At 35.1% G+C, this 22,346-nt stretch overlaps 1 protein-coding gene across 2 annotated transcripts in view; it reads right to left on the bottom strand.

Annotated features, from left to right (window-relative positions):
- Positions 1 to 451: 451 nt before the first annotated feature.
- Positions 452 to 22,346, bottom strand: part of LOC110099467 (DNA topoisomerase 6 subunit B) — a 26,474-nt gene continuing 4,579 nt past the window's right edge. For both annotated transcript variants that reach the window (XM_020826622.2, XM_020826624.2), the window contains 12 exons: positions 16,645 to 16,751; positions 16,422 to 16,524; positions 16,207 to 16,292; positions 15,922 to 16,118; positions 13,998 to 14,113; positions 13,745 to 13,830; positions 3,368 to 3,440; positions 2,724 to 2,815; positions 2,501 to 2,639; positions 2,322 to 2,416; positions 1,502 to 1,676; positions 452 to 803 (listed from right to left, as the gene is read on the bottom strand). In XM_020826622.2, the coding sequence (XP_020682281.1) occupies positions 657 to 803; positions 1,502 to 1,676; positions 2,322 to 2,416; positions 2,501 to 2,639; positions 2,724 to 2,815; positions 3,368 to 3,440; positions 13,745 to 13,830; positions 13,998 to 14,113; positions 15,922 to 16,118; positions 16,207 to 16,292; positions 16,422 to 16,524; positions 16,645 to 16,751 (1,416 nt within the window). In that variant the 3' untranslated portion in view covers positions 452 to 656. The remainder of the gene's footprint in view (positions 804 to 1,501; positions 1,677 to 2,321; positions 2,417 to 2,500; positions 2,640 to 2,723; positions 2,816 to 3,367; positions 3,441 to 13,744; positions 13,831 to 13,997; positions 14,114 to 15,921; positions 16,119 to 16,206; positions 16,293 to 16,421; positions 16,525 to 16,644; positions 16,752 to 22,346) is intronic.

The following is a 22,346-nucleotide window of genomic DNA, read 5'->3' as shown; positions in this document are numbered from 1 at the left end:
TACTGCAAAGAAATGGGAACTATTATTCTATTAAGGCTTCGTTGTGACTGCTTTCTAAGGCTTCCTTTGAGACGGCTTTTTGTTGCTTCTTAAAACGATTTTTTAGTATAAAAGTTATTATTTTTTACTAAAAAACCGATTTAAGAAGTAAGAAGAAAACCGTCCCAAATGAAACCTAAAGCAATTTTTAAGTAAAAAAAATTTTATACTAAAAATTACTTTAAAAAACAATAAGAAAACTGTCACAAACGAAACCTAAATCTCCCCCCGAACTCAGCTAGAAAGTTTAAAAGCCTAAGTCACTTCCATTATATCAACCAATCGTCATTATGTTCATTTATTTTATCCCAACTATCTAAAGCCAACAATAGGAATCTTCGTTCTCCATTCTTTGTTTACAAGCTGTAAATGAAATGTTAATAACCTTTATGCAAAACTTTTTAAATAATTGTTAACACAGATATTTTAAATCACTTTCATTTCTAATAAATTCTTATTATTTTCAATAACGACTTAAGTAGCTCCCAATTCCAGAAGAATTTTCAGCTGGTTTTAATTTACAGGTGAAATGATGATAAGCTTCACAGAGTTATTCTCTTTGGAAAAAGTTAAACAGGAATGCATTAATAAACGGGCAAATAGATTCAAGAATTTACCTATGGAATTAATCTGAGAACAAATACCGGGCTGTGGAAGTCAACAAAATCTGGCAAATTTTCCAGTGCATTCAAATAAATATCTTCCCGAGGTTCCTCGCTTACTCCACTTTGTGTCGCATACTCCAATGCCATCTCATAATCCACCTGATGGGATTACAAAGAAAAAAAATGTAAAAATTATGGTTCTATTGCATGAATCTTTTAAGAGATATAGGGGTGTCAATCCGGGTCGACGGGTTGGGTTCGGGTCGAATCAGAATTGACCCAGTTCTAAACGGGTCAACCCGAACGGGTCGGCTATCTCAACCCAGACCCGACCCACGCGGATTGTCGGGTTGACACAACCCGAACTAGTAAGTTAAACTCGAAGCGGCAACAGGCGCGGCGGCAGCGACACCGCGGCACGCGATCGAGCGGCGAAGCGACGCGACGTGACTGAACCTGAAGCGGGCCTTGCCGCGCTAGCACGTGAACCGCGAACGGTGAAGCAACGGAGCGCTGGCAGCCTGGCACATCGCGATTCCTGAACGGCAAAAGCAACGCGACGCGACTTTACTCGTTGGGCAACCGGGCAGTCGATGTTGGCAGCCGGGCAGAGCCATTTCCGGGTCAATTTTGGGTTCCCGGTTCAACCCAAACCCAGCCCGATTTTTGAAATGGGCCAGTTTATTGAACCACAACCCGACCCGTTTCACAAACGGGTTGACCCGAACCCGAATTTTTTCTGGTCGGGTCAAAAATTGACGCCCCTAAAGAGATATATAAAACAATTTACATGAAGAGAGAGAACTATAAAGAGAGTCTATTTTAAAACAAAAAATGAGGGTAAGTTTAAGCCAAACCTTCTCAATATGCTGGGTTAGATTATCCCTAAGAGTTTTCTCAGTTATTTGTTCAGATTCTATTTTATCTAGAAGTTCAGCATCCTTTTCGTCATAGCGCTGACGCTTTGGTTCATTATCACGTGTCATTTCTTCGAGAATTTGATATACAGCTCTTGAAGCATCAGGTATGTACCTGCATTTTACCAAATTGTGGCTGCAATAATTATCTTGAAGAATGCTGTTGGTAAATAAACCAAAGAGTGAAAACAATGAACAGAAAATATAAAAGAAGACCAATACAAACAACAAACATAAGATTATTGTGGTTTCATCCCATTGATTTCAGTAGGCTCTATCGTCGCCACAGTAGATTATTGTGGTTTTAGTGTGGATAGAATACAACCATAATTTTATCTTACATCAGCCCTCTCTCTCACTCTCACTCTCACTCTCACCCTCTAAGGAAATAAATTAATAAAATTCTCAACATGACATAAATGAAATAACCACAGATATTGGATACCTTTCGGGAGCATTTCACCCCCTTCCAACCTCTGCATCAACCTTAACAGGAAAGCAACCCGTGACTTAGGCTTCGTTTGGGACGGCTTTCTTGTTACTTCTTAAAGCAGCTTTCTAGAATAAAAATTTAATTTTTGTACTAAAAAGATACTTTAAGAAGCAACAAAAAAGCCATCACAAACGAAGCCTTAGTATATATAGCGCATTACTTTTTAAGATAAAAAGTAGGCTCCACAACTTGACAAATAAAACATTGCCTTCTCAGCAATATATGATCAGAAGGCACATTAGTGTCATAAAAAAACTTTTGTTTAACCTGGTTAAATTCCGTTTTCGATCTTGCCTTTCCCGAGCCTGAAGTTTCTTCATAATCTTGGATTTAAGTTGATTACAACACTGCTGAATGGAAGACTGCATGCACATTAACAATTGTTGCATGTAAGCTCTCATAGTTCATTTGAAGCTATGCATTAAAAAAAAAAAAAATTCAGCTACCTTAACAGCAGAGGAAATTTCAGTGATATCATCACCAATATACTCCTTCCCGGTTCCTTTGAAGGGTATTTTTGTGCTTACTATGCTTACAAAAACTCCTATTTTATCCTGCATCTGATTAATCTTATAGCTATTCCAACTGCAAAAAGAAACAATTAACATTGTCAGAAAGATACTTAACTATAGTTTATTGAAAAAGGATCCCACGGACAGAAGAACAAACTTGATTCTCTTTGAAGCAGTCCTTGTGACCACGTCAGCACCTTGCTCAAAAAGAAGTGGAATGCGATTTGCGAAGCGAAAAATGTTGACACCCTAAAGTCAAATGATAGAGATCGATCAATTAACCAAGACAAACTTGTATGAGCTATCAATTAACCAAGACAAACTTCTAAGAAAGTGCTAGAATGCAGAATTAAAAACTGGCCTGGCCAGCATGACTGGCTTTGGGATTTATGGAAGGCTGGGACTTGACAAAGGTTCAAGGACTTGCTCATTAGGCTGCTTTAAGGACTCAAGTCTAATATACCAGATTTGTGATATGTAAAAAAGCATAAATAATTGAAGATGCTAGAAGAAATTGGATATTTAGTAAGGAGTTACAAGCCTGAACCAACACTACAGGAAAATCACTTGAATACTTATTGTTTTACTAAAAAGCTTCAAAAGGCGGTGAAGTAGAATGCCAAGACAACCCTGGGCACTATTATATTTGTGTTTATCATCTTAAATGAACAGTAAACTGTTGTTTGGAACGAGAACAACAGCAGCTAATCTGCAAGGTCAGAGTAGGCGATGGGATAATTCAGCAAGAAAAGAAGCCATGGCGCATTTTAAAATCAAATAACTAATAAATCTGTTCCATACTTGTTTGACATCTTTTCCACCCAAGCTTATTCCAGCTTCAACAATGAATGGATGGCCTTCAAAGACCTGCGGGCTGATTGAGAGAATTGAAACAATAGAAAAACCGTAAGATAATACAAATTATGAAACATGATAGCAATTGAAACAGCTGTCAATCAAATAACATATGTATGTCAAAGATTAGATTATTTATATGAAATTTAAGAACTTGGAATAGGAAAGCAACAGAATTGATAGATGCTAATAAGAAGAATAAATATCACTTGTTTATATAAAACTATTGGGAAAAACTAAAGATACTAGGGAATCTCATAAGTTATTGTACCTTGAAAATGTTAATGATAGAAATGGGACCAGGCACTTTAAGCTAGTAGACAAGAAAAGTTGAAAGATAAATTGTTGAAATTAATAGGGTGATTATTATTAAGATAATTACCGACGAGGAAATCAGAATGTCATTATTGATTAAACTCCTCAAGTTGTATTAGAAGATTATTTTAAAAAATTAATTTTTAAGAAAATTTTATGAAATGCAACAATGTATACTTGCTGAAGAAGGAATAGTTATTGGAGATGATTTAAATGATTAAATAGGTTATAGTTAAATTGATTATAAGAGAATTCAGCTAAGTAGGTGATTATAGAATATGAGATAAAAATGCAATGGGAGACAGTGAGACACTATACTTAATTTCACGGTAGTACGTGTACGTGATCTTGTAATAAAGAACATGTACTCTAAGAAACAAAAAAAAACACTTGGTTACTTATAAAAGCGGAGTCACTGAATCACAAATAATTTCTTCACTTAAAAGAAATGAAAAATCTCCTTGCAAAAATTTTAAGGTCATTTCAAGAGAAAGCTTAACCACACAACATAAAATAATAGTTATCGATATACACATATCCAAAAGAGTACAAAGAAAACAAGAAAAAATTTATGACCTTATGATAAAGTGGAATTTAAAATGTGAGAAATTAATCTTCAATATATACTGCTAAGAAAGGTAAATAAGAATTCTTTAATTGAGATTTGAGACAAGCCTATATGAGATAAGATGGATAGTTCCATTAAGAGGATCGTTGTAGAGTTTTATGTGAATCTAGAAATATATTGTATAAGGAGACTTAGGCTTTGTTTAAGACGGCTTTCTTTCGGCTTCTCAAAGCAGCTTTGTAGTACAAAAGTTTATTTTGTACTAGAAAGCTGCTTTGAGAAGCAGAAAGAAAGCCGTCTCAAACGAAGCCTTAGTGGTGGAGTGAGCAGTTACAAAGGGTTATAAAGAAAAAAATGTGCTTTTAAAAAATACCAAAAATTAAATACCATTGAGGTTTATAATAATTATAAAAAAGCTAGAATTATAGAAAAGAGAGAGCGAGTAAAGCAAAAGCTACAACCTCCAATAATTTATATAACTTCTAGAGTTAAGACTCAATGATTAAAATGGATAAGTGAATAAAGAGTGTTTGTGACAAGAGAAAATTATAAAGACTTAAAAGGTAAATTTTATAAAACCACAATTAGGTCAACGACTCAACAATATTGTAAGAATCAAAATGTTGAGCGATAAAAAAGTCATTAATATCTCAAAGTATGACAAAAGATGAAAATGTTAAGATGGATGTATGGCAAAATTATGAAGTATAAATTAAGGAATGATTATAGTAGACTAAGCGTCGGAATCACATATACTAACGATAAGGAGAGTAAAAATTAGGGCTACAAATGAACCGAACCAAACCAAACCGAGCTTAGGCATGTTCGAGTTCGAGCTCGTTTGTCAAAAACATATTCAAGCTTGGTATGAAGCTTGTCGAGCTTCTTTTATAGGTGTTCGAGCTCGAACTCGTTTAAAAATAAGTTGTTCGAGTTCAGTTCATTAACATGTTTGAGCTCGTTCAAAAAGCGTAAATGAGACTCTAATCGAACAGACGATGCACAACCACCTGCCTAGCCTATAGCGCCCAGCCGCCACGCTTCAATCACCTTGCCACTATGTCTTATTATATAGAGCAAAATTTTCTTTCATTTCACGGTGTAGGACTAAACCATCAGTTTTTTTTTTACCTGAGCGAAAGATGAGACGGGAAGGGAAACTAAGGCGGGAATTGAACCATTGAGGTGGGAGAGGAAAAGGTAGTATATAATATATTTTTATTTAGCTAAGATTTCTAAATATTATATATATATAAATATATAACTAATATTTCTAATTAGTTAGATTACTAAAAATAAAGTTAAAGATATGTATAATGAAAACGGTTAAAGTTAAAAATATTAAATTAGTAAAAATAATTATTAAATTAGAGATTTAATAGTATTTTATTTTAAAATTCTAATTGAGCTTTAATCGAGCTTCTTAGCGAACTTGTTCACGTGCTTAAACGATAATATTCATGAACATAAATGAACCGAACGACATGTTGTTCAAACTCGTTCATTAAGCTATCGAGTATTTATCTAGTGTTCAAATTCATTTTTTACCTTATCGAACGAACATAAACAAGCTCTTATCGAGCCGAGTTATGAGCAGCTCATCGAGCGCTCGGTTCATTTGCAGCCCTAGTAAAAATAAACATAGGTGGTCTGGATGTGCAACTAAGGGTAGAGAATATGCTCATCAGACGAGCTAATAACATTGTGTCAAAGAATTAGTAGGGCAAAATGGTAGAACTAAGATTACATAGATATAAGTTGTTCAAAAAGATTTGCACAAAATAGATTTAACAACAACATCAAGCCTTTATCCTACTATGTGGATTCGACTACATGAATCTTTTTTCTTCATTGTGTCTTGTTAAGAGTCAAATTCTCATTTAAATTTAACAAAAAAATATAATTTCTAGCTAGGTCTTTTTAGCTACACATCTACATTTCTTAGCATAGGCTAAATCAAATACATCCACTCTCCTAATCAGATCATGGGAAGGCCGACATTTTATGTGCCCAAACCATCTAAGGCGACTCTCCCTAGTCTTATCTTCCACTAGAGCTACTCCAATCTTTTCACATACATACTTGTTTCGCATAATCTCTAAAAGTAAAGCCACTCATCCACCTGAGCATCCTCATCTCTACAACACTTAATTGTCTGCTTGTATTTTAATAGTATTTTAATGGACAACATTCTGTGCCATAAAGCATTGCAGGTCTCACCACCATCTTAAAGAATTTTCACTTAAGTTTGAGGGGTATTTTTCTATCACACAATAGGCCCGATGTATTTCTCCACTTCAACCATCCAACGCGAATTTTACTAATAATATCCTCATATATTTCACCATCACTTTGAATAATAGACTCAAGATATCTAAAACGTTCACTCTTATTAATGACTTGATTGTCCAAAGTCACAATCCCTCACTAGATTTATTACTACTAAAATTATATTTCATGTATTCAGTTTTAGATCTACTCCAATAAAAACCTTTAGACTCTTAAAGTTGACCTTCATAATTCAAGTTTTCCTTCAACTCAACTCTCTTGTCTAATCAACAAGAAGAATAGCATTAGCAAAAAGCATACACAAGAAAGCATCATGTTGTAAATAGCTAATAAGAACATCCATGATTAAAACAAAAAGATATAAGCTTAAAGCTGGTCCTTAATGTAATACAACTAAAATAAAAAATACGTGGTCAAACCACCTTGAGTTTGAATATAAGTGACAGCTCCTACATACATATCTTTAATGACTTGAATTTAAGCATTATTAACTCCTTTCTTTTCTAGAACCCTCTAGAGTATTTATCTCGTAACTTTATCATATGCTTTCTCAAAATCAATAAATATCATATGTAGATCTTTTTTTTATTCTCTCTATACTTCTCCATCAAACCTATTAGTATATAGCTTCCATAGTAGACCCATCCGGCATTAATCCAAATTGATTTTGAAAAACTTTAGCATCACATCGTAACCTATGTTATGTGTGGAATATGATTGTGTTGATCAATCAGGATGTTCTGTTGCCTCAGACCTCAAGTTTTTCATGCTTGCTGGGGGTGGGAGAGGGTAATCCCTGGGGAAAAAAAATTTGTACAACTCCCCAGCGCTGTGTACTCAAGTGTCCCGGCACTGCATACTCAAGCGCCCCGGCACTGTGTTGTTGAGAGCCCAGCCGCTGAACGATAGAGAGTGGAGCCCCACAACGGTCTACATATGGCGCCGTAGCGGATCAAGATAGAGGTTTGAGCGCTGTAGCGCTCTAAACCAGCACTACAACGCTGCGAGACGGACTAGATGATTTTCTTTTTCATTTTTCAGAAAGGTTGCATCCCTTGGGGTTATTTACTTGGCTTTCTCTTGTATTTTTAGTTATGTAAGACATTGAAAACGGTACATGTGAGAATAAAAGCAATGAGAGTGAAAGCGAAGAGAAATTTGTACTTATTTCTCCCAATTTTTACCGTGAATTTCTTAGTGTGGTGTGGCTCCATGGATTTTTCCCTATTCTGAGTTTTTTCACATTAAATCCTGGTGTCCTTTATTTTTATATTGTTTTTACTTTCTCGTTTGTTTCATCATTGTGATGTTTACTCATCATCCCCAACAATTGGTAGCATAACATGGTTGTTCAGTTCGAGTGAGAGAAATGGCAGATGAAGCAATGTACAAGATTGAAAAGTTTAACAATTCGAACTTCGCATTCTGAAGGAAGAAAATTGAAGATTTGTTGTATCAAAAGTTGTAATTGTCATTGGAAAGAATCACCAAGAAGTTGGATTCTATAACTATGGAGGAATAGGAGGTTCTTGACCGGACTGCACTATGTTTGTTATAACTTTCACTTTCATCATATGTTGCAATCAACATTGTAAATGAGAAGACTACAATTTATCCCATGGTTGCACTGACTAAGATGAATGAGAAGACATCGGCCTCAAACAAAGTGTTCATGATGAAAAAGTTATTCAATATAAAGATGTTGGACAACACCCCAATGGGGAAAACCTAAATAACTTGAATATTGTGATGAGTCAATTGTATTCAGTTGGCACCAATTTTGATGATGAGGTGAGGGCATTGTTGTTATCTTCATTGACAGAAAGATGAGATGGGCTTCTTACTGTTATGAGTAACTCTTCAGGAAGTTCAAAACTGAACTTTGAGGACATTATGGGATTAGTGCTTAATGAAGATGCTCGCAGGAGGGCGAACGATGAATCTTCAAATTCTACTATGAATGTTTAAGCAAGAGGAAGGGGTTTAGAGAGAAATCCAAATAAATGGAGATCTAAATCTAAGAGAGGAGAGTCTACTTCATGTAGAGGAAAAGTTGTGTACTAGAGCTATGAAAAGAATGGTCACTTATAGGACTATGTAGTTCCAAAGAATGGCAGTGGTGAAAGTCAAGACGAGAATCATTCTGCAAATGTATCTGCAGAAGAATGTCAATCAGATTCTCTGATTTTATCTATGGACAATTCTGAATCTTGGGTGATAGATTCAGGTGCTTCTTTTCATGCAAGTCCTAACAAGGAGTCATTCAAGAACTATACTCAAGGTAATTTGGGTAAAGTGTATCTCGGAGACAACAAGCCCTGCAACATTGTTGGACAAGAAGATATTGATATTAGAATGTCAGATGAGTTAATTTGGAGACTCAATAATGTTAAGCATGTTCCTTGTCTAAAGAGGAGTTTAGTTTCTGTGAGTCAGCTTGCAAACTCAAGCCATGTGCCATTATTCACAGGAGATACGTGGAAGGTGATAAAAGGGGGTATGGTTATAGCTAGTGGCAATATTGAAGGGCACCCTGCATGTTATTAATAGAAGAATATATTCTATTGGAGTAGCATATTCAGATATTGATGGAGGCTTTTGGCATCAAAGACTTGGTCATATGAGTAAAAAAAGATATGCATTCACTTCTTACTAGAGAAAAGCTTCATGATTTAAAATCTATAAATCTAGAATTTTGAAAAAGATTGTGCATATGACAAGCAACATAAGATGAGTTTTTCAAATATTGGTTCAAAGGTCAAGTCAGAGAAGTTGGAGTTAGTGTATGCTGATGTATGGGTTCGTGCTCCTATTACTTCTATAGGAGGATCTTTGTATTTTGTTACATTTATTGATGATCACAGTAGGAAGGTATTGGTGTACTTAAAACACAATTCAGATATGCTTGATGTTTTTAAGTGGATGGCTATAGTTGAGATTGAGACTGGTTTGAATCTTAAGTGTCTCATATCAGATAATGGTGGTGAGTATCATGGCAAGAAGTTCAAGGAGTATTGTGCTTTGAATGAGATCAGGTATGAGTTTGTTGTTCCTAGAAAATAACAATAGAATGATGTTACAGAGCACATGAATAGAACTATCACTGAGCGCACCAAAAACATGAGATTGCATGCTGGCCTACCCAAAGCAGTTTTGGGCAGAGACAGTGAATACTACAATTTATTTGATCAATCGTGGTCCTTCGGTTCCACTGAATGAGGAGCTACCTAAGAAAGCTTAAAGTGGAAATGAGGTTAGTATATTACCCTAAAAAATTTTAGTTGTTCATCCTATGTTCAAGTTGATGCAGGATCTAGGAGTAAGATTGATCCAAAATCTATCAAATGTACATTTATTGGATATTGCTCAGATGAATTTAACTATAAATTCTGGGATTATCAGAATAAAAAAATTCATCAAAAGCAGGGATGTTAAATTCAATGAAAGAGAAATATACAAGGATCAAATGAGACTCATGAAGATTCTTCCAAGTATGATGAGATAAAGGGTGATGATGATTAAGACAGCTGATGAAGTACAAAGAGTACCTCAAACTCTTGCTACTGAAATGAGGAGATCCACTAGAATCTCAAGGCTAGTACAAATGTATTCTCCTTATATTATATATTGTTGATAGATAGTGATGAACTAGAGTGTTATGATGAAGCCATTCAAGTTCATGATTCAAAGAAGCGGGAGCAAGCCATGGATGATGAGATGCTTTCACTTGAGTTGAATCAGACTTTGGAGTTGACAGAGCTACCAGATGGCAAGAAAGAACTGCAGTGGGTTTACAGGCTAAAAGAAGAACCTGATGGTGGCAAGCGTTATAAGGCCAGGCTTGTAGTTAAAAGTTTTCAGCATAAGAAATGAGTGGACTTCACTAAAAGCAGTGGAGGATTTACATCTAGAGAAGATTGATGCAAAGAAAACATTTCTTAATGGTTACCTTGATGAAGAGTTGTATATGATGCAACCTGAGAGATATATGGTCAGAAGTAATGAAGATATGGTGTGTAAGCTCATGAGGAGCTTATACAGGCTAAAGCAGGTACCAAGACAATGATATAGAAGATTTGACAGGATTATATCATATAATTAGTACACGAAGTGTTAGGCTAATCACGGTTGTTTTTTTAAATATTTTGATAATTATTATACTATTCTACTTTTGTATGTAGATGACATGCTCATTGCAAGTTCAGATATGGAGAAGATAAGATGGCTGAAAGAACTGTTATTAAAAAAATTTGAAATGAAAGATCTGGGTCCACCAAAGAAAATTCTCGGTGCGAGAATCACTAGAGATAGAAGTGCAGGTATACTGAAGTTGCTCAAGCAGAGTATGTTGAAAAGGCGCTTCAACGATTCAACATGAGTGAGGCAAAGTCAATTTGAACTCCCTTGGGTTGTCACTTTCAATTATCCAAGGAACAATCGCTAAAATATGAAGCAGAGGAAAAATAGATGAAGAAGACTCCATATGCTTCAGCAGTTGGAAGTTTGATGTATGTTATGATCTGCACAAGATCTGATATAGCTTATGCAATGGGAGTAGTCAGCAGATTTATGAGTAACCCAGACAAATTTTATTGAGAGGCAGTTAAGTGAATTCTCAAATACTTAAGAGGATTAGTTGACAAAGCTCTTTGCTTTGGTGGTGCAAGGATAGATCTACAGGGATATGTAGATTATGATCTGCTGGAGATCTTGATGGTACAAGAAGCACAACAGGTTATATCTTCATTTTGAGAAAACTACAGTCAATTATGTTTCCAAGTTATAGAAGATTGTTGCGCTCTAAACCACATAAGCGAAGTGCATTGCTATCACTGAGATTAGCAAGGAGATGATTTAATTGCAAAGTTTCTTGATAGAACTTAGCAAGGGGAAAAGGAATGAGAAGTTGCATAGTGATAACATTAGTGATATACATCTAGCCAAGAATGCTGCATTCCATGCTCGAACGAAGCACATCCAGCTTCGGTATCATTTCATTAGGTCGCTTCTGGAAGATGGTCAGTTATCTTTGGAGAAGATACACACGACCGAGAATCTTGTAGACATGCTGACGAAGACGATATTGATAAATTGAAGTTGTGCGTAGCTTCAGTTGGTCTTCATGGAGGATAAGAGCAAGGGTTAGCCACACTACATGTACTATGATTGATGGTGTAGATCTGGAGAATGATTGATTGCAATCAGTTTCCAAGTGTGAGATTGTTATGTGTGGAATCTGATTGTTTTGATCAATCGGGTTGTTCTATTACCTCAGACCTCAAGTTTGTTGTGCTTGTTGTGGGGTGCGAAGGGGTTTAACCCTGCATAATTTTTTTTCTTACAACTCCCTGACACTGCGTAACTGAGCACCCGATGCTGAACGACAGAAATTGGAGCCCCGTAGCAATCTAGATATAGCGCCATAGCAGATTAAAATAGAGGTTTGAACACCGTAACGCCCAAAATTGTCGTTGCAGTGCTGCGAGACGAACTGGGAAGTTTTCTTTTCATTTTTTTGAAAGGTTGTGTCCCTTGGGTTATTTACTTGGTTTTCTCTTGTATTTTTAGTTCTGTAAGAGAAAAGGAATGGGAAGTTGCATAGTGATAACATTAGTGATATACATCTAGCCAAGAATGCTGCATTCCATGCTCGAACGAAGCACATCCAGCTTCGGTATCATTTCATTAGGTCGCTTCTGGAAGATGGTCAGTTATCTTTGGAGAAGATACACACGACCGAGAATCCTGTAGACATGCTGACGAAGACGATATTGATAAATTGAAGCTGTGCGTAGCTTCAGTTGGTCTTCATGGAGGATAAGAGCAAGGGTTAGCCACACTACATGTACTATGATTGATGGTGTAGATCTGGAGAATGATTGATTGCAATCAGTTTCCAAGTGTGAGATTGTTATGTGTGGAATCTGATTGTTTTGATCAATCGGGTTGTTCTATTACCTCAGACCTCAAGTTTGTTGTGCTTGTTGTGGGGTGCGAAGGGGTTTAACCCTGCATAATTTTTTTCATACAACTCCCCGATGCTGCGTAACTGAGCGCCCGATGCTGAACGACAGAAATTGGAGCCCCGTAGCAATCTAGATATAGCGCCGTAGCAGATTAAAATAGAGGTTTGAACACCGTAACGCCCTAAACTGTCGTTGCAGTGCTGCGAGACGAACTGGGAAGTTTTCTTTTTCATTTTTCTGAAAGGTTGTGTCCCTTGGGTTATTTACTTGGTTTTCTCTTGTATTTTTAGTTCTGTAAGACATTAAAAAAGGTGCGTGAGAATAGAAGTAATGAGAGAGTGAAAGAGAAGAGATATATGTACTTATTTCTCCCTATTTTCATAGTGAATTTTTTGGTGTGGTGTGGCTCTGTAGTTTTTTCCCTATTTTGGATTTTATACGTTAAATTTTGGTGTCCTTTATTTTTTCGCAACTTTTACTTTCTTGCTCGTTTCATCATTGTGGTGTTTACTCCTCATCCCCAACCAACACTATGCTCAATAACTCTTTCCCATAGTATTAAAGCATGACACATTAACTTAATTCCTCTATAATTCGCACATTATGCATCGCCTTTATTCTTAAAAGTATAAACCAACACACTACTTCTCTACTCATCTGACATCTTTTTAGTCTTCAAAATAACATTGAAAAATTTTTAAGTCAAAAAATTCCTTCTTCTCCAAAGCATTTCTACACCTATTAGAATATCATAAGGTCCAATCGGTTTTTCATACTTCAAGATCTTAAGAATTTGAATGTGCATGAAAAAGTGAATGTTAGGTGGAAAAAAATAGCTAATGATATTAAAAATGTTGCAAATGTTTAACAACTAAGACAAAATTCAACAAAAATGAATAAAAAATAAGAATTCATAATGCCAACCCCAAATACTTGGATAATGTTAACAAGGATGATGATGAATAACAACTTCACTATCCAACAGGTGTCATACGCTCACACGTATGCAACAAATAGTTTACAAAATACATGACATAACAAGTTTGAAATAAAATAAAGAAAAATAGAAAAAAAAAAAAAAACTACAAGCATGAAGAAAAGCAATGAGAAAAAAAAAAATAATTACGAGAGAAAATATCTAAATTCTGACTGAACAAATCTCAAATTGGCTATAAGAAATTGCACCTGCCAGCATGAGTAGCAACCATGTCGGGCTGCAGCTCCTTAATGATCCCCAAACGAAGATTATATTCCCCTGCAGGACTAAGGCACTGTTGATATGGTAAGCTTTTATGATTATTAACAAAAATATATTAAAGGACGTGATTAAAAGAAATTTAGATTATTGAAAGTTAAGAATATCAAGTTGCATAATAACCCTATAGAAAGGAAAGAAAGAATCAAAGAAAAGATAATGGGAAGAATATAGGTTACTCACATCACCACTTGGGTCATCAAATTTAGCCTGGCGAAACAACTGATGAATTCGAACAATTTGTTGGGACGTCAAACTTTTGACAAACATCTTAGGACTAAAATCCGGGCCCATTTCCCCTGGAACATTAAATTGCACAGGAAAGTACATAAAGTATCAAAATGTTCGCAATGCATTCTGGAATTTAAAAAAAAAAACTATACATAAACTCAAAGGGAGGCGTATCAGAAAAATAAAAGTTAATTTCCCAGTTTTGATTTAGCAAAAATGCGAACACATTACAAACTCTGAAATTATCTATAACTGCAGGATTTGCAGATAATACCCTAATGTGATCAACTTATTCTTCAAGAGACCAAAATCATTGTCATCAACATTAGTCTAATCCCCATAATTCGAGGATGGTATTGAATCCTTCTTCACATTTTTTTCAAGTGTTGCATGTTGAATTAATTTTCGCTTATGGAAATCGTTTCAGCATAACTAGCCGTTAACTTTTATGCAACCCTCTTAGACTTCCCATTTTGCATTTACATACCACCACCTAAGTCTACTTCTACTTCTAAAAGCTTCTCAGCAGTAGGTTCTAATACCGCACTTCTCTAATATAAATTCATATACACTCATATTTTTTTTTTCACACAATCAACTAAGTAACTCGTTTAGATGAGAATTTGACTTTTAATAGAACACAATAGAGAAAAAGGATTCATGTAGCTGACCCCACAATGGGATAAAGGCTTGTTGTTGTTGTTGTTATTGTTGTTGTAATCAACTAACTCTCCGTTGCTCAACAAATAGATAAATTGTCCTTTCACCGTGATATTCTCTTAATATATAATACACAAAAGTAAATCCCCACTTAAAGAGAACTAGCAATAAATTGCACTAACACGTTATCCTGTGTGATTAAACATAGATAGATGAATATAGAGATGAATTGCAGTGATAGATCAATTTCAATCTGGTATAATGTTTTCTCTATAGTTACAAGCTAAATGTTCTTACCACCTAGATATATAAAAGTGCTGTAGCATGATTGCAATATCACTTATAGAATGATGGCAGTTTTCTTATCGAAATAAAATGAATTATTTTTTTAATGAATATTTTATCATGACATTATTTTTTTTCATTATTTTACAAATCCGTTAATCTAAGAGGGGAAAGATACGGAAAAGCAGAAGTGCTGGTTCAAATTTTAACCAAGGAAAGTAACAAACGCCTAAAATAAAAAAAAAAAACTTTCCCACCCTAACAAAGTTTACCTGCATAGTTTTTTACAGATTCGATAAGCTAAGAAGAGAGGTCACACCTCACAAGTTTTGCAACGTTTGCATATGTAGGAATGTCGAATGAGCTATCCAAGTGAAGTTAAGCCCATTTAAGTCATCCTTCTAAAATCCATCATTGGCTTGGGCTAGCCCAAGTTGATCATGGGCTTTGGTGTGCTGCCATTAAAGCCCATTTAAATAGAATGTTTATAGAAACTCGATTCAAAGACATACATAACATGCATGATAACTCTCCTTATAAATGGAATACACAGCCATTTCTTAAGCTTCTTTGTTTGTTTAGGATGAGAACAGTACAATAATTTCCTAGCCAATATTCAATCTGCTCTCCTAGTTTCATCCATACAATCCACAGCCATTTATTAAGCTTCTTTATTTGTTTACGAAGGATAACCAAACCAACAAAAATTAAGAGCCGGAAATTTTCATTTATATGATCAGTTTATCAGGTAGAGGATGTGATATGCAGTAATGATAATAGGACAATTGCGACTGTCATTTTAGGATAGAACTGTCATATATAATAATAACAATAGGATGATTTAACTTCCAAGGTGGAAACAAGGTTTGATAAATACTTGTTAGATAAATTTGTAAAATATATTGCTTGATCTTTCAGGTATATAGCTTACCAATCAAACGTTCAGCATAAGACTTGCTAATGTTTACAAATTCATGTTGAAGAAACTGTAAAAGGTTTGGCTTGGATGTTTCAGAGATGAGACGCTTAATGAGAAGTAAGTCGACAGCAGATGGGTGGTGCTTTGTCTCAAGAGGGACGGGTGGCATGACATCAGTTCTCCGTGCAAATTTAATCGTCATGTTTTTGCTGAATAAATGAAAAAAGTTGAGCAAAAATAAGCTGAAAATATTATAAAGATGGTTATAATCAAAATGATTTGTAAGGTGAAACTCACTCTGCAGCGTGAGAAAAATATTTAAATAGAAAGTCAGAATAAGGAGTAATTACGGCCATCTGACGCATATAATGTAATATCTTTGACTGCAGAAGTAAAATAAAATTATCAGCTGTAACAACAATAGTTTATTCAACTGATAGAATTCGCAAAAATATCAATTATGATAAAATAAATGTTAAAGGCACTTTAAAGTTAAACATGAGGTGGCTTACTCGATAAGTTGTCCAGTTACCCTCGATGATAACTTGAATTTCAGCTCCATGCCAATGTTCCTTGTTTTCCCTTTTCTCATGCAAATGGATGTGAGGGATGTTTCTGAGTAGCAAAGGCAAGATTCATAAGTGTAAAAGAAATTTAAATTTCAGGCCTACTAGTAGCAACTAGTTTGTGCAGCATTAATGCATTCAATCATGCTATACGGATAATGAAGCATACCGGTGAATATCAATATCTAGTCGACAAAAAGAAGTGTAATTCTGGCCTTTCATGGCGGATGAAATCTCAATAGGTAGTCCAGTGCTCATCTTGGACCAGATCAAAGCCTGTACCATATGAGTAACAATTCTGCTTGGTTTACATATCAAGAAATTCTAAAAAAAAAAGAAACTTAAAAGTTAAAACATAGAAACTGAAAAGCAAATTTAAGGATTACAATTTCCTAGTAAAATAACAAGATTAGAAATGTAAAAGCAGAACAGTTGACCAGAAAAGAAAGTGGCAGAAGCCGACAGAAAGAACTTAATGACAGAGATATCTAGAAAAATGAAGTCTCAACAATGTGGGATGAACTTCAGTCATGTAATATAACTAGAATGAGGAACAAGATTTCTTTGCAAATAAACTTAAACCCCATCCTTAAAATCACAAAGGACTTAAAAGCACAATATTTCTATTGTAATTGTTCAAGAATGTTCTGACCTTATTCTAAACAATGCATTATATATAATGTTCCCTTGCCAATTTAAAAAAAATGATGTTGGGCAAGCAGGTCAAGGCTTGACAAAGAACCAAGGTTAACAATGAACAGCGAGCCCTAGCCATGCTATCTAGTCCATATACTCTTCTATGTAGAACAACTTTGATAAATAAATAAAAAACACAGGCATGTACATAAGAAAAAATAACCTAGCAAGGCTATGCAAATGAAAGTAAGCCCAATGAGGAAGAAGGATGCAGTTTCAGAAGCATTCATTTTTTGACTACACATTCCATTATAAACAGCGATCGCTCGACCGTCTTCTAGGAATACCATACTAGAGGTGATATTAATTATAGATTTAATTGAGGAGAATGAACAAGATGAACAATTTTACAGCTTTGCAATTGATCTAATTCAGCAAAAAGGATAAAAGGAATGTCTTCAATAGCCTCAAAGAAAGAAGTTGTGGTTCCTTAAAAGAGAGTTTGAGAAGAGTAACCCAGCAAATTCCGTTGAAATTTGAGGATGGTTAAAGAGGTCCCCTCTACTCTATGTTTTGATTTTTGATGTCGTCTTTTGGAACTTTGTGTTTTTCTTATATTACTTTCTATGGAAACACTACTGCTATGAATATTTCATGTAATTATATAATGCTTTTTTCAAGTGCTAAAGAACAATTTTGTCAAAAATGCTTTCAGCTTTAATGCCGTATTTTCTAATGATCATGGTTTTGATGTTATGAACTCTAGTATTATTTGTTTTTGATTCATTTTCTATACAAAGATGAAAGATGATTACTAATCAAATTCTAAATCATCTTTCACCATAGAGTGCATGCCATTTTGAATATAGCAGCAGCCGTGAAAGTGTAAGCATTTACTAGAATAATACAACAACAAAATCAAGCTTATATCCAACTAAGTGAGATTAGATACATGAATCCCACTAAGTCTTTTTAGATTTACCTCTACTTTTCTTAACATACAACAACATCAAGTCTTTATCCCACTAAATATGATCAGCTCATGAATCCTTTTATCCCACTACCTTTCATAGGCCAGATTTAAGGCATTTACTCTCCTAACCAGGTCATTTACTACAATAATAATTAAAAAAAAAATCACAACATGATTTCTTCACAAACTGGTAAAAAGTGGAGAACTTATAGGCAAACCATCCAATCTATAATATGTTATGTGTGTCAAAAATTAATTTTATGGATCTTTTGCCTGAACTAGAGAGCAAGTATTGATTGACTGGAAGGAAAAAAAATAACTAGCACAAAGATGCTTGCAATCACAACTTATGTACTGGCACATAACTGTTCAAATCTAGCATTGATTGAATATTTTAAGATTTAGGTTTGACCATATAAAGGCATTTCAAAGCTAGCCTTCAATCACTTATTCGAATGTCAAAAAAAGAAAAGATAACTCCAATTGATCTAACATTTAGGACACAAAAAGAGATTACTAGTGATTCTAGATATTTCTCGTACTTCAATGTAATTAATTAGATAAATTTTATGTTCTTTCATGCAAATGTTTGAAGTTTTTAGCAACTTTATTTAAAAATGTGTTGGTGCTATTGTTGAAAAGCATGTTGATTTAAATATCCCCAAGGATAAATGGATTGTAAGCACCACGTTGTGGTTATCCAACATAGTATGTGATGGTTGTTTCAGACTATAATATGCACTTCACATTTTCTAAGAGTGGTTGGAAGGGTACTTTTCAACAGAGCTTAAGGGACAAAACTTTATAATTCCCTATGCCAACACATTAAATTATCAATTTTAAATGATATGCTTGCATTTAAGAGTTTGTTAATAATTTATTTTTCAATATATGTCATTCGTCATTGAGGAGGGTCATTAAGCAAGTGTTAAAAGTATGGAGCAGGCATTCAGTGTATGGAATAAGAAAAGGGTTATATTAAGGGACATGTCAAACTTTTCATTTTAGAAGCAACAATTCATAGTTATTGTTGCAATAACATTACATAATTTCATCACAAGACATTCTTCTCAAGTGAACCCTCAATATCAGCAGCACAATGAGACTGAAACTTATAATCATCCAAAAGCATGGAACATGGTATTAGTCAGCAGCCTCAGCACAATGCTCAAACAGATGAAAGTGGCGTTGTTGGTTGATAACCTGGACTTAATACAACTTGTGAAAATGCAGTGCACAAGAAACTGGTTTTGGCAGTGCCATACAAGAGAGGAGGCAAATATTCTCCTAAATGAATTCATCAATCCATTGTTTTGTTTTTGTGAGCCTTAGTAGGGTGGACATCAAAGGACATAATCAGCAAGAGGCAAACCAAGTCCCTATGACATTATGTCATGTGCTTTTTGGAGGGGTTATGTTGAGGAGAAATTATCTTAGAACTTCAAAAATGAAGTTCTTATGTATGCTAAACTTTTTTAAGCGCTACGGACAACTAACTTATTGATATAACTCTTTCCTAGTTCTAGAAATTGATTACCCTAATTATTCATAACAACTTTATGTTAATGTTTGCGGGCATTTAATCTTTTGGACTTTCACAGCACATATATGATGCTACAACCAAACAAGTGAAATCAGCTTTGAGTAAAAAATAATAGCTCAATTGCAAGTCTACCAAAGAGAATCAACAGATTTAACAACACTAACTTTCACCACTACTTCTTATCATACCTGTTAACGGTGAATGGCGCACCATGGCGCAAAAGGTCCCTTAGGAGCCATGGCGCATAGCGCACGGCGCGGCGCGCGCCATTTTGAACATGGCGCAAACTATATAAAAATTATAAAATAATAAGCATGAATATGAAATATTATTAAAAATGAAAGACAACTATAACATATATATGTTCGACTAAGTAACATCCAAATATCTCATAATTCAAATATTACAATATTTTTAAAGATCAAATAAAAATTTAATCTACTCTTCTTGGGAATCATCGTCATCAGCAAATGTTTAAAAAGCTTTATTATCTTCATCAACATTGTCTCCTACTTCATAATCCTCTTCATCACCCTCCTCATCCTCATTCTCAATAGCAATATCATGCCTAATTGAAGATTCCTTCTACTTTCCTTTAGATCTTTCCTGAATATTATAGCTTTTATCATAAACACCAATAGCCTTAGCAACACTTGTCCAAGTTAAATCTTACTCTCCAGCAATAAAGTAATTTTCTTCATCAGACTCATCGTCTAATTTTCTTGTTAGCCATTCATTTGCATCATCTATCTCAGTCAAAGAAATAGGATCGATGACATCACAATGATTGAATCTCCGAATCAGTACTCTATTATATTTCACATAAACTAAATCCTTTAAGCGACCATGATCCAATTTGCTTCTTTGTTTGCTATGAAGTTGCAATTAAAATATTAATTCAATTACTATATTATAAACATATATAAAAAACCAACACATACATTGTAAAATACTTACATGTTCAAAAATACTCCAATTGCATTCGCATCCAGATAAACTACATGTTAGACTTATGACTTTGATAGCAAAGCTTTGTAAATTGGGAGCTCCTTGTCCATATGCCAACCATCAATCAGCTGGAAGAAATGAATTTTTTTTTCAATATTATATAGCAAATCAGTCTTAATTTTTTTGTAAATAATGATATCTGGAGATCGAGTAGTTCTTTGTCATAGAGCTGGAGAAATGTGTAATAGTCTTTCACCCCTAATGTATAAACTTAATTCATTACTGATTTTATCTTCTTTAGCTACATCTTGAGATAATCTTCCAATACATTGGTAAAGACCATCAGCTATTTCCTTATCCTTGGCAATATTAGGGTTATTGAAGAAATATTCAGGGTTTAAAAAATGCTCGCTGCATGTAGAGGCAGGTGTAATTGCACTTCTCATTTCTATCAATTATTTTAAAAAATTTATCATACTTATCACTGTTATTGAAACTTGCAGCAATTGCCTCTTTTGCTCTATCAATTGCTTCATATATGTAAGTCATTGGAGGCTTCTTCTCTCCATCAACTAATCTAAGAACCTTTAATAAATGACCAGCTATTTTTAAGGCATACACTATAGTGTTCCAAAATGATTGTTGTAAGATTGTATGTTGAGATTGTTTTGCTTTAGCCTCTTTCGCATAAGAACCCAAGATAAATTCCTCACAAGAAAACATTTTCTTCAAGTTCAGTTGTTGTTGATGAAAACGTTGTAAAGTTAAGAAAGCTGTTACAAAACGAGTCTTTTCGGGTTTGACAAGTGCTCTTTGATTTGTGCACCTTCTCATGCTAGATCTTTTTTTAAAAATTGAACTGAATCTGACATTTTATGATCACCTAAAAAAAATAAATTTAGATAAAATAAACATAATATTGTCCAAGAAACATAATATGCGGGCTGCCGAGGGTCCAAGGGGGCGTTGCCCCCTGGCGGGGTTCGACCTAGCTGTACCGAGCGTTTACCGAGCGTAATTTTGAAGTTCATTTGTATGGAAAGATACCGAGCGGTACCGAGCATGTACCTAGCTCTACCGAGCTGTACCGAGCATGTACCGAGCAGTACCGAGCATGTACCGAGCAGTACCGAGCAGTACCGAGCATTTACATAGTGGTACCGAGCAGTATCATGCATGTACCTAGCGGTACCGAGCATGTACCTAGCGGCACCGAGCAAGTACATAGCGGTACCGAGCGATATCCAGCAAGTACATAGCGGTAGTGAGCATACCTGTTAAGTTGTAAATTATTGTAAGAAATAGCCGTGCAAAACAACAGAGCTGTGCGGAACAGACGGAGATTGCAAATCGGAGTCAGCTAGTAAGATTTTTTATTGGAACAAACAAAGGAGGGGGCGGATTTGGCGGAAGCACTGCTCTGCGGGACGATTCGGGGGAAACAACGACTTCAATTTCGGGACAGATTACGCTGGATTCGGCGGAAGCAGCGAATGCAGCAAACAGAAAACAGAAAACCTTCGACTTCGGGACAGATTCAGCAACTTCGACTTAGGGACTGCAGGATGTGTTCGACGGATGCAGCAAACAAAAAATCTTTCGTGAAATTAGGGCAATGAATAGTTGTTTATCTTAAAATATAAATATATTTTTAAATATAAAAAATATTCATAAGTATACTGAAATTTAAAAACAATTTGGCGCGCTATTTTGCGCCGTGCGTAATGCGTCATGGCTCACATGTGGCGCAAATAGCACGCGCTATTTTAAA

This window comes from Dendrobium catenatum, unplaced genomic scaffold (assembly GCF_001605985.2).
Source record: "Dendrobium catenatum unplaced genomic scaffold, ASM160598v2 fragScaff_scaffold_185, whole genome shotgun sequence".
In the NCBI taxonomy this organism is placed as follows: Eukaryota; Viridiplantae; Streptophyta; class Magnoliopsida; order Asparagales; family Orchidaceae; genus Dendrobium; species Dendrobium catenatum.
This window is presented reverse-complemented; position numbering and strand designations above follow the sequence as displayed.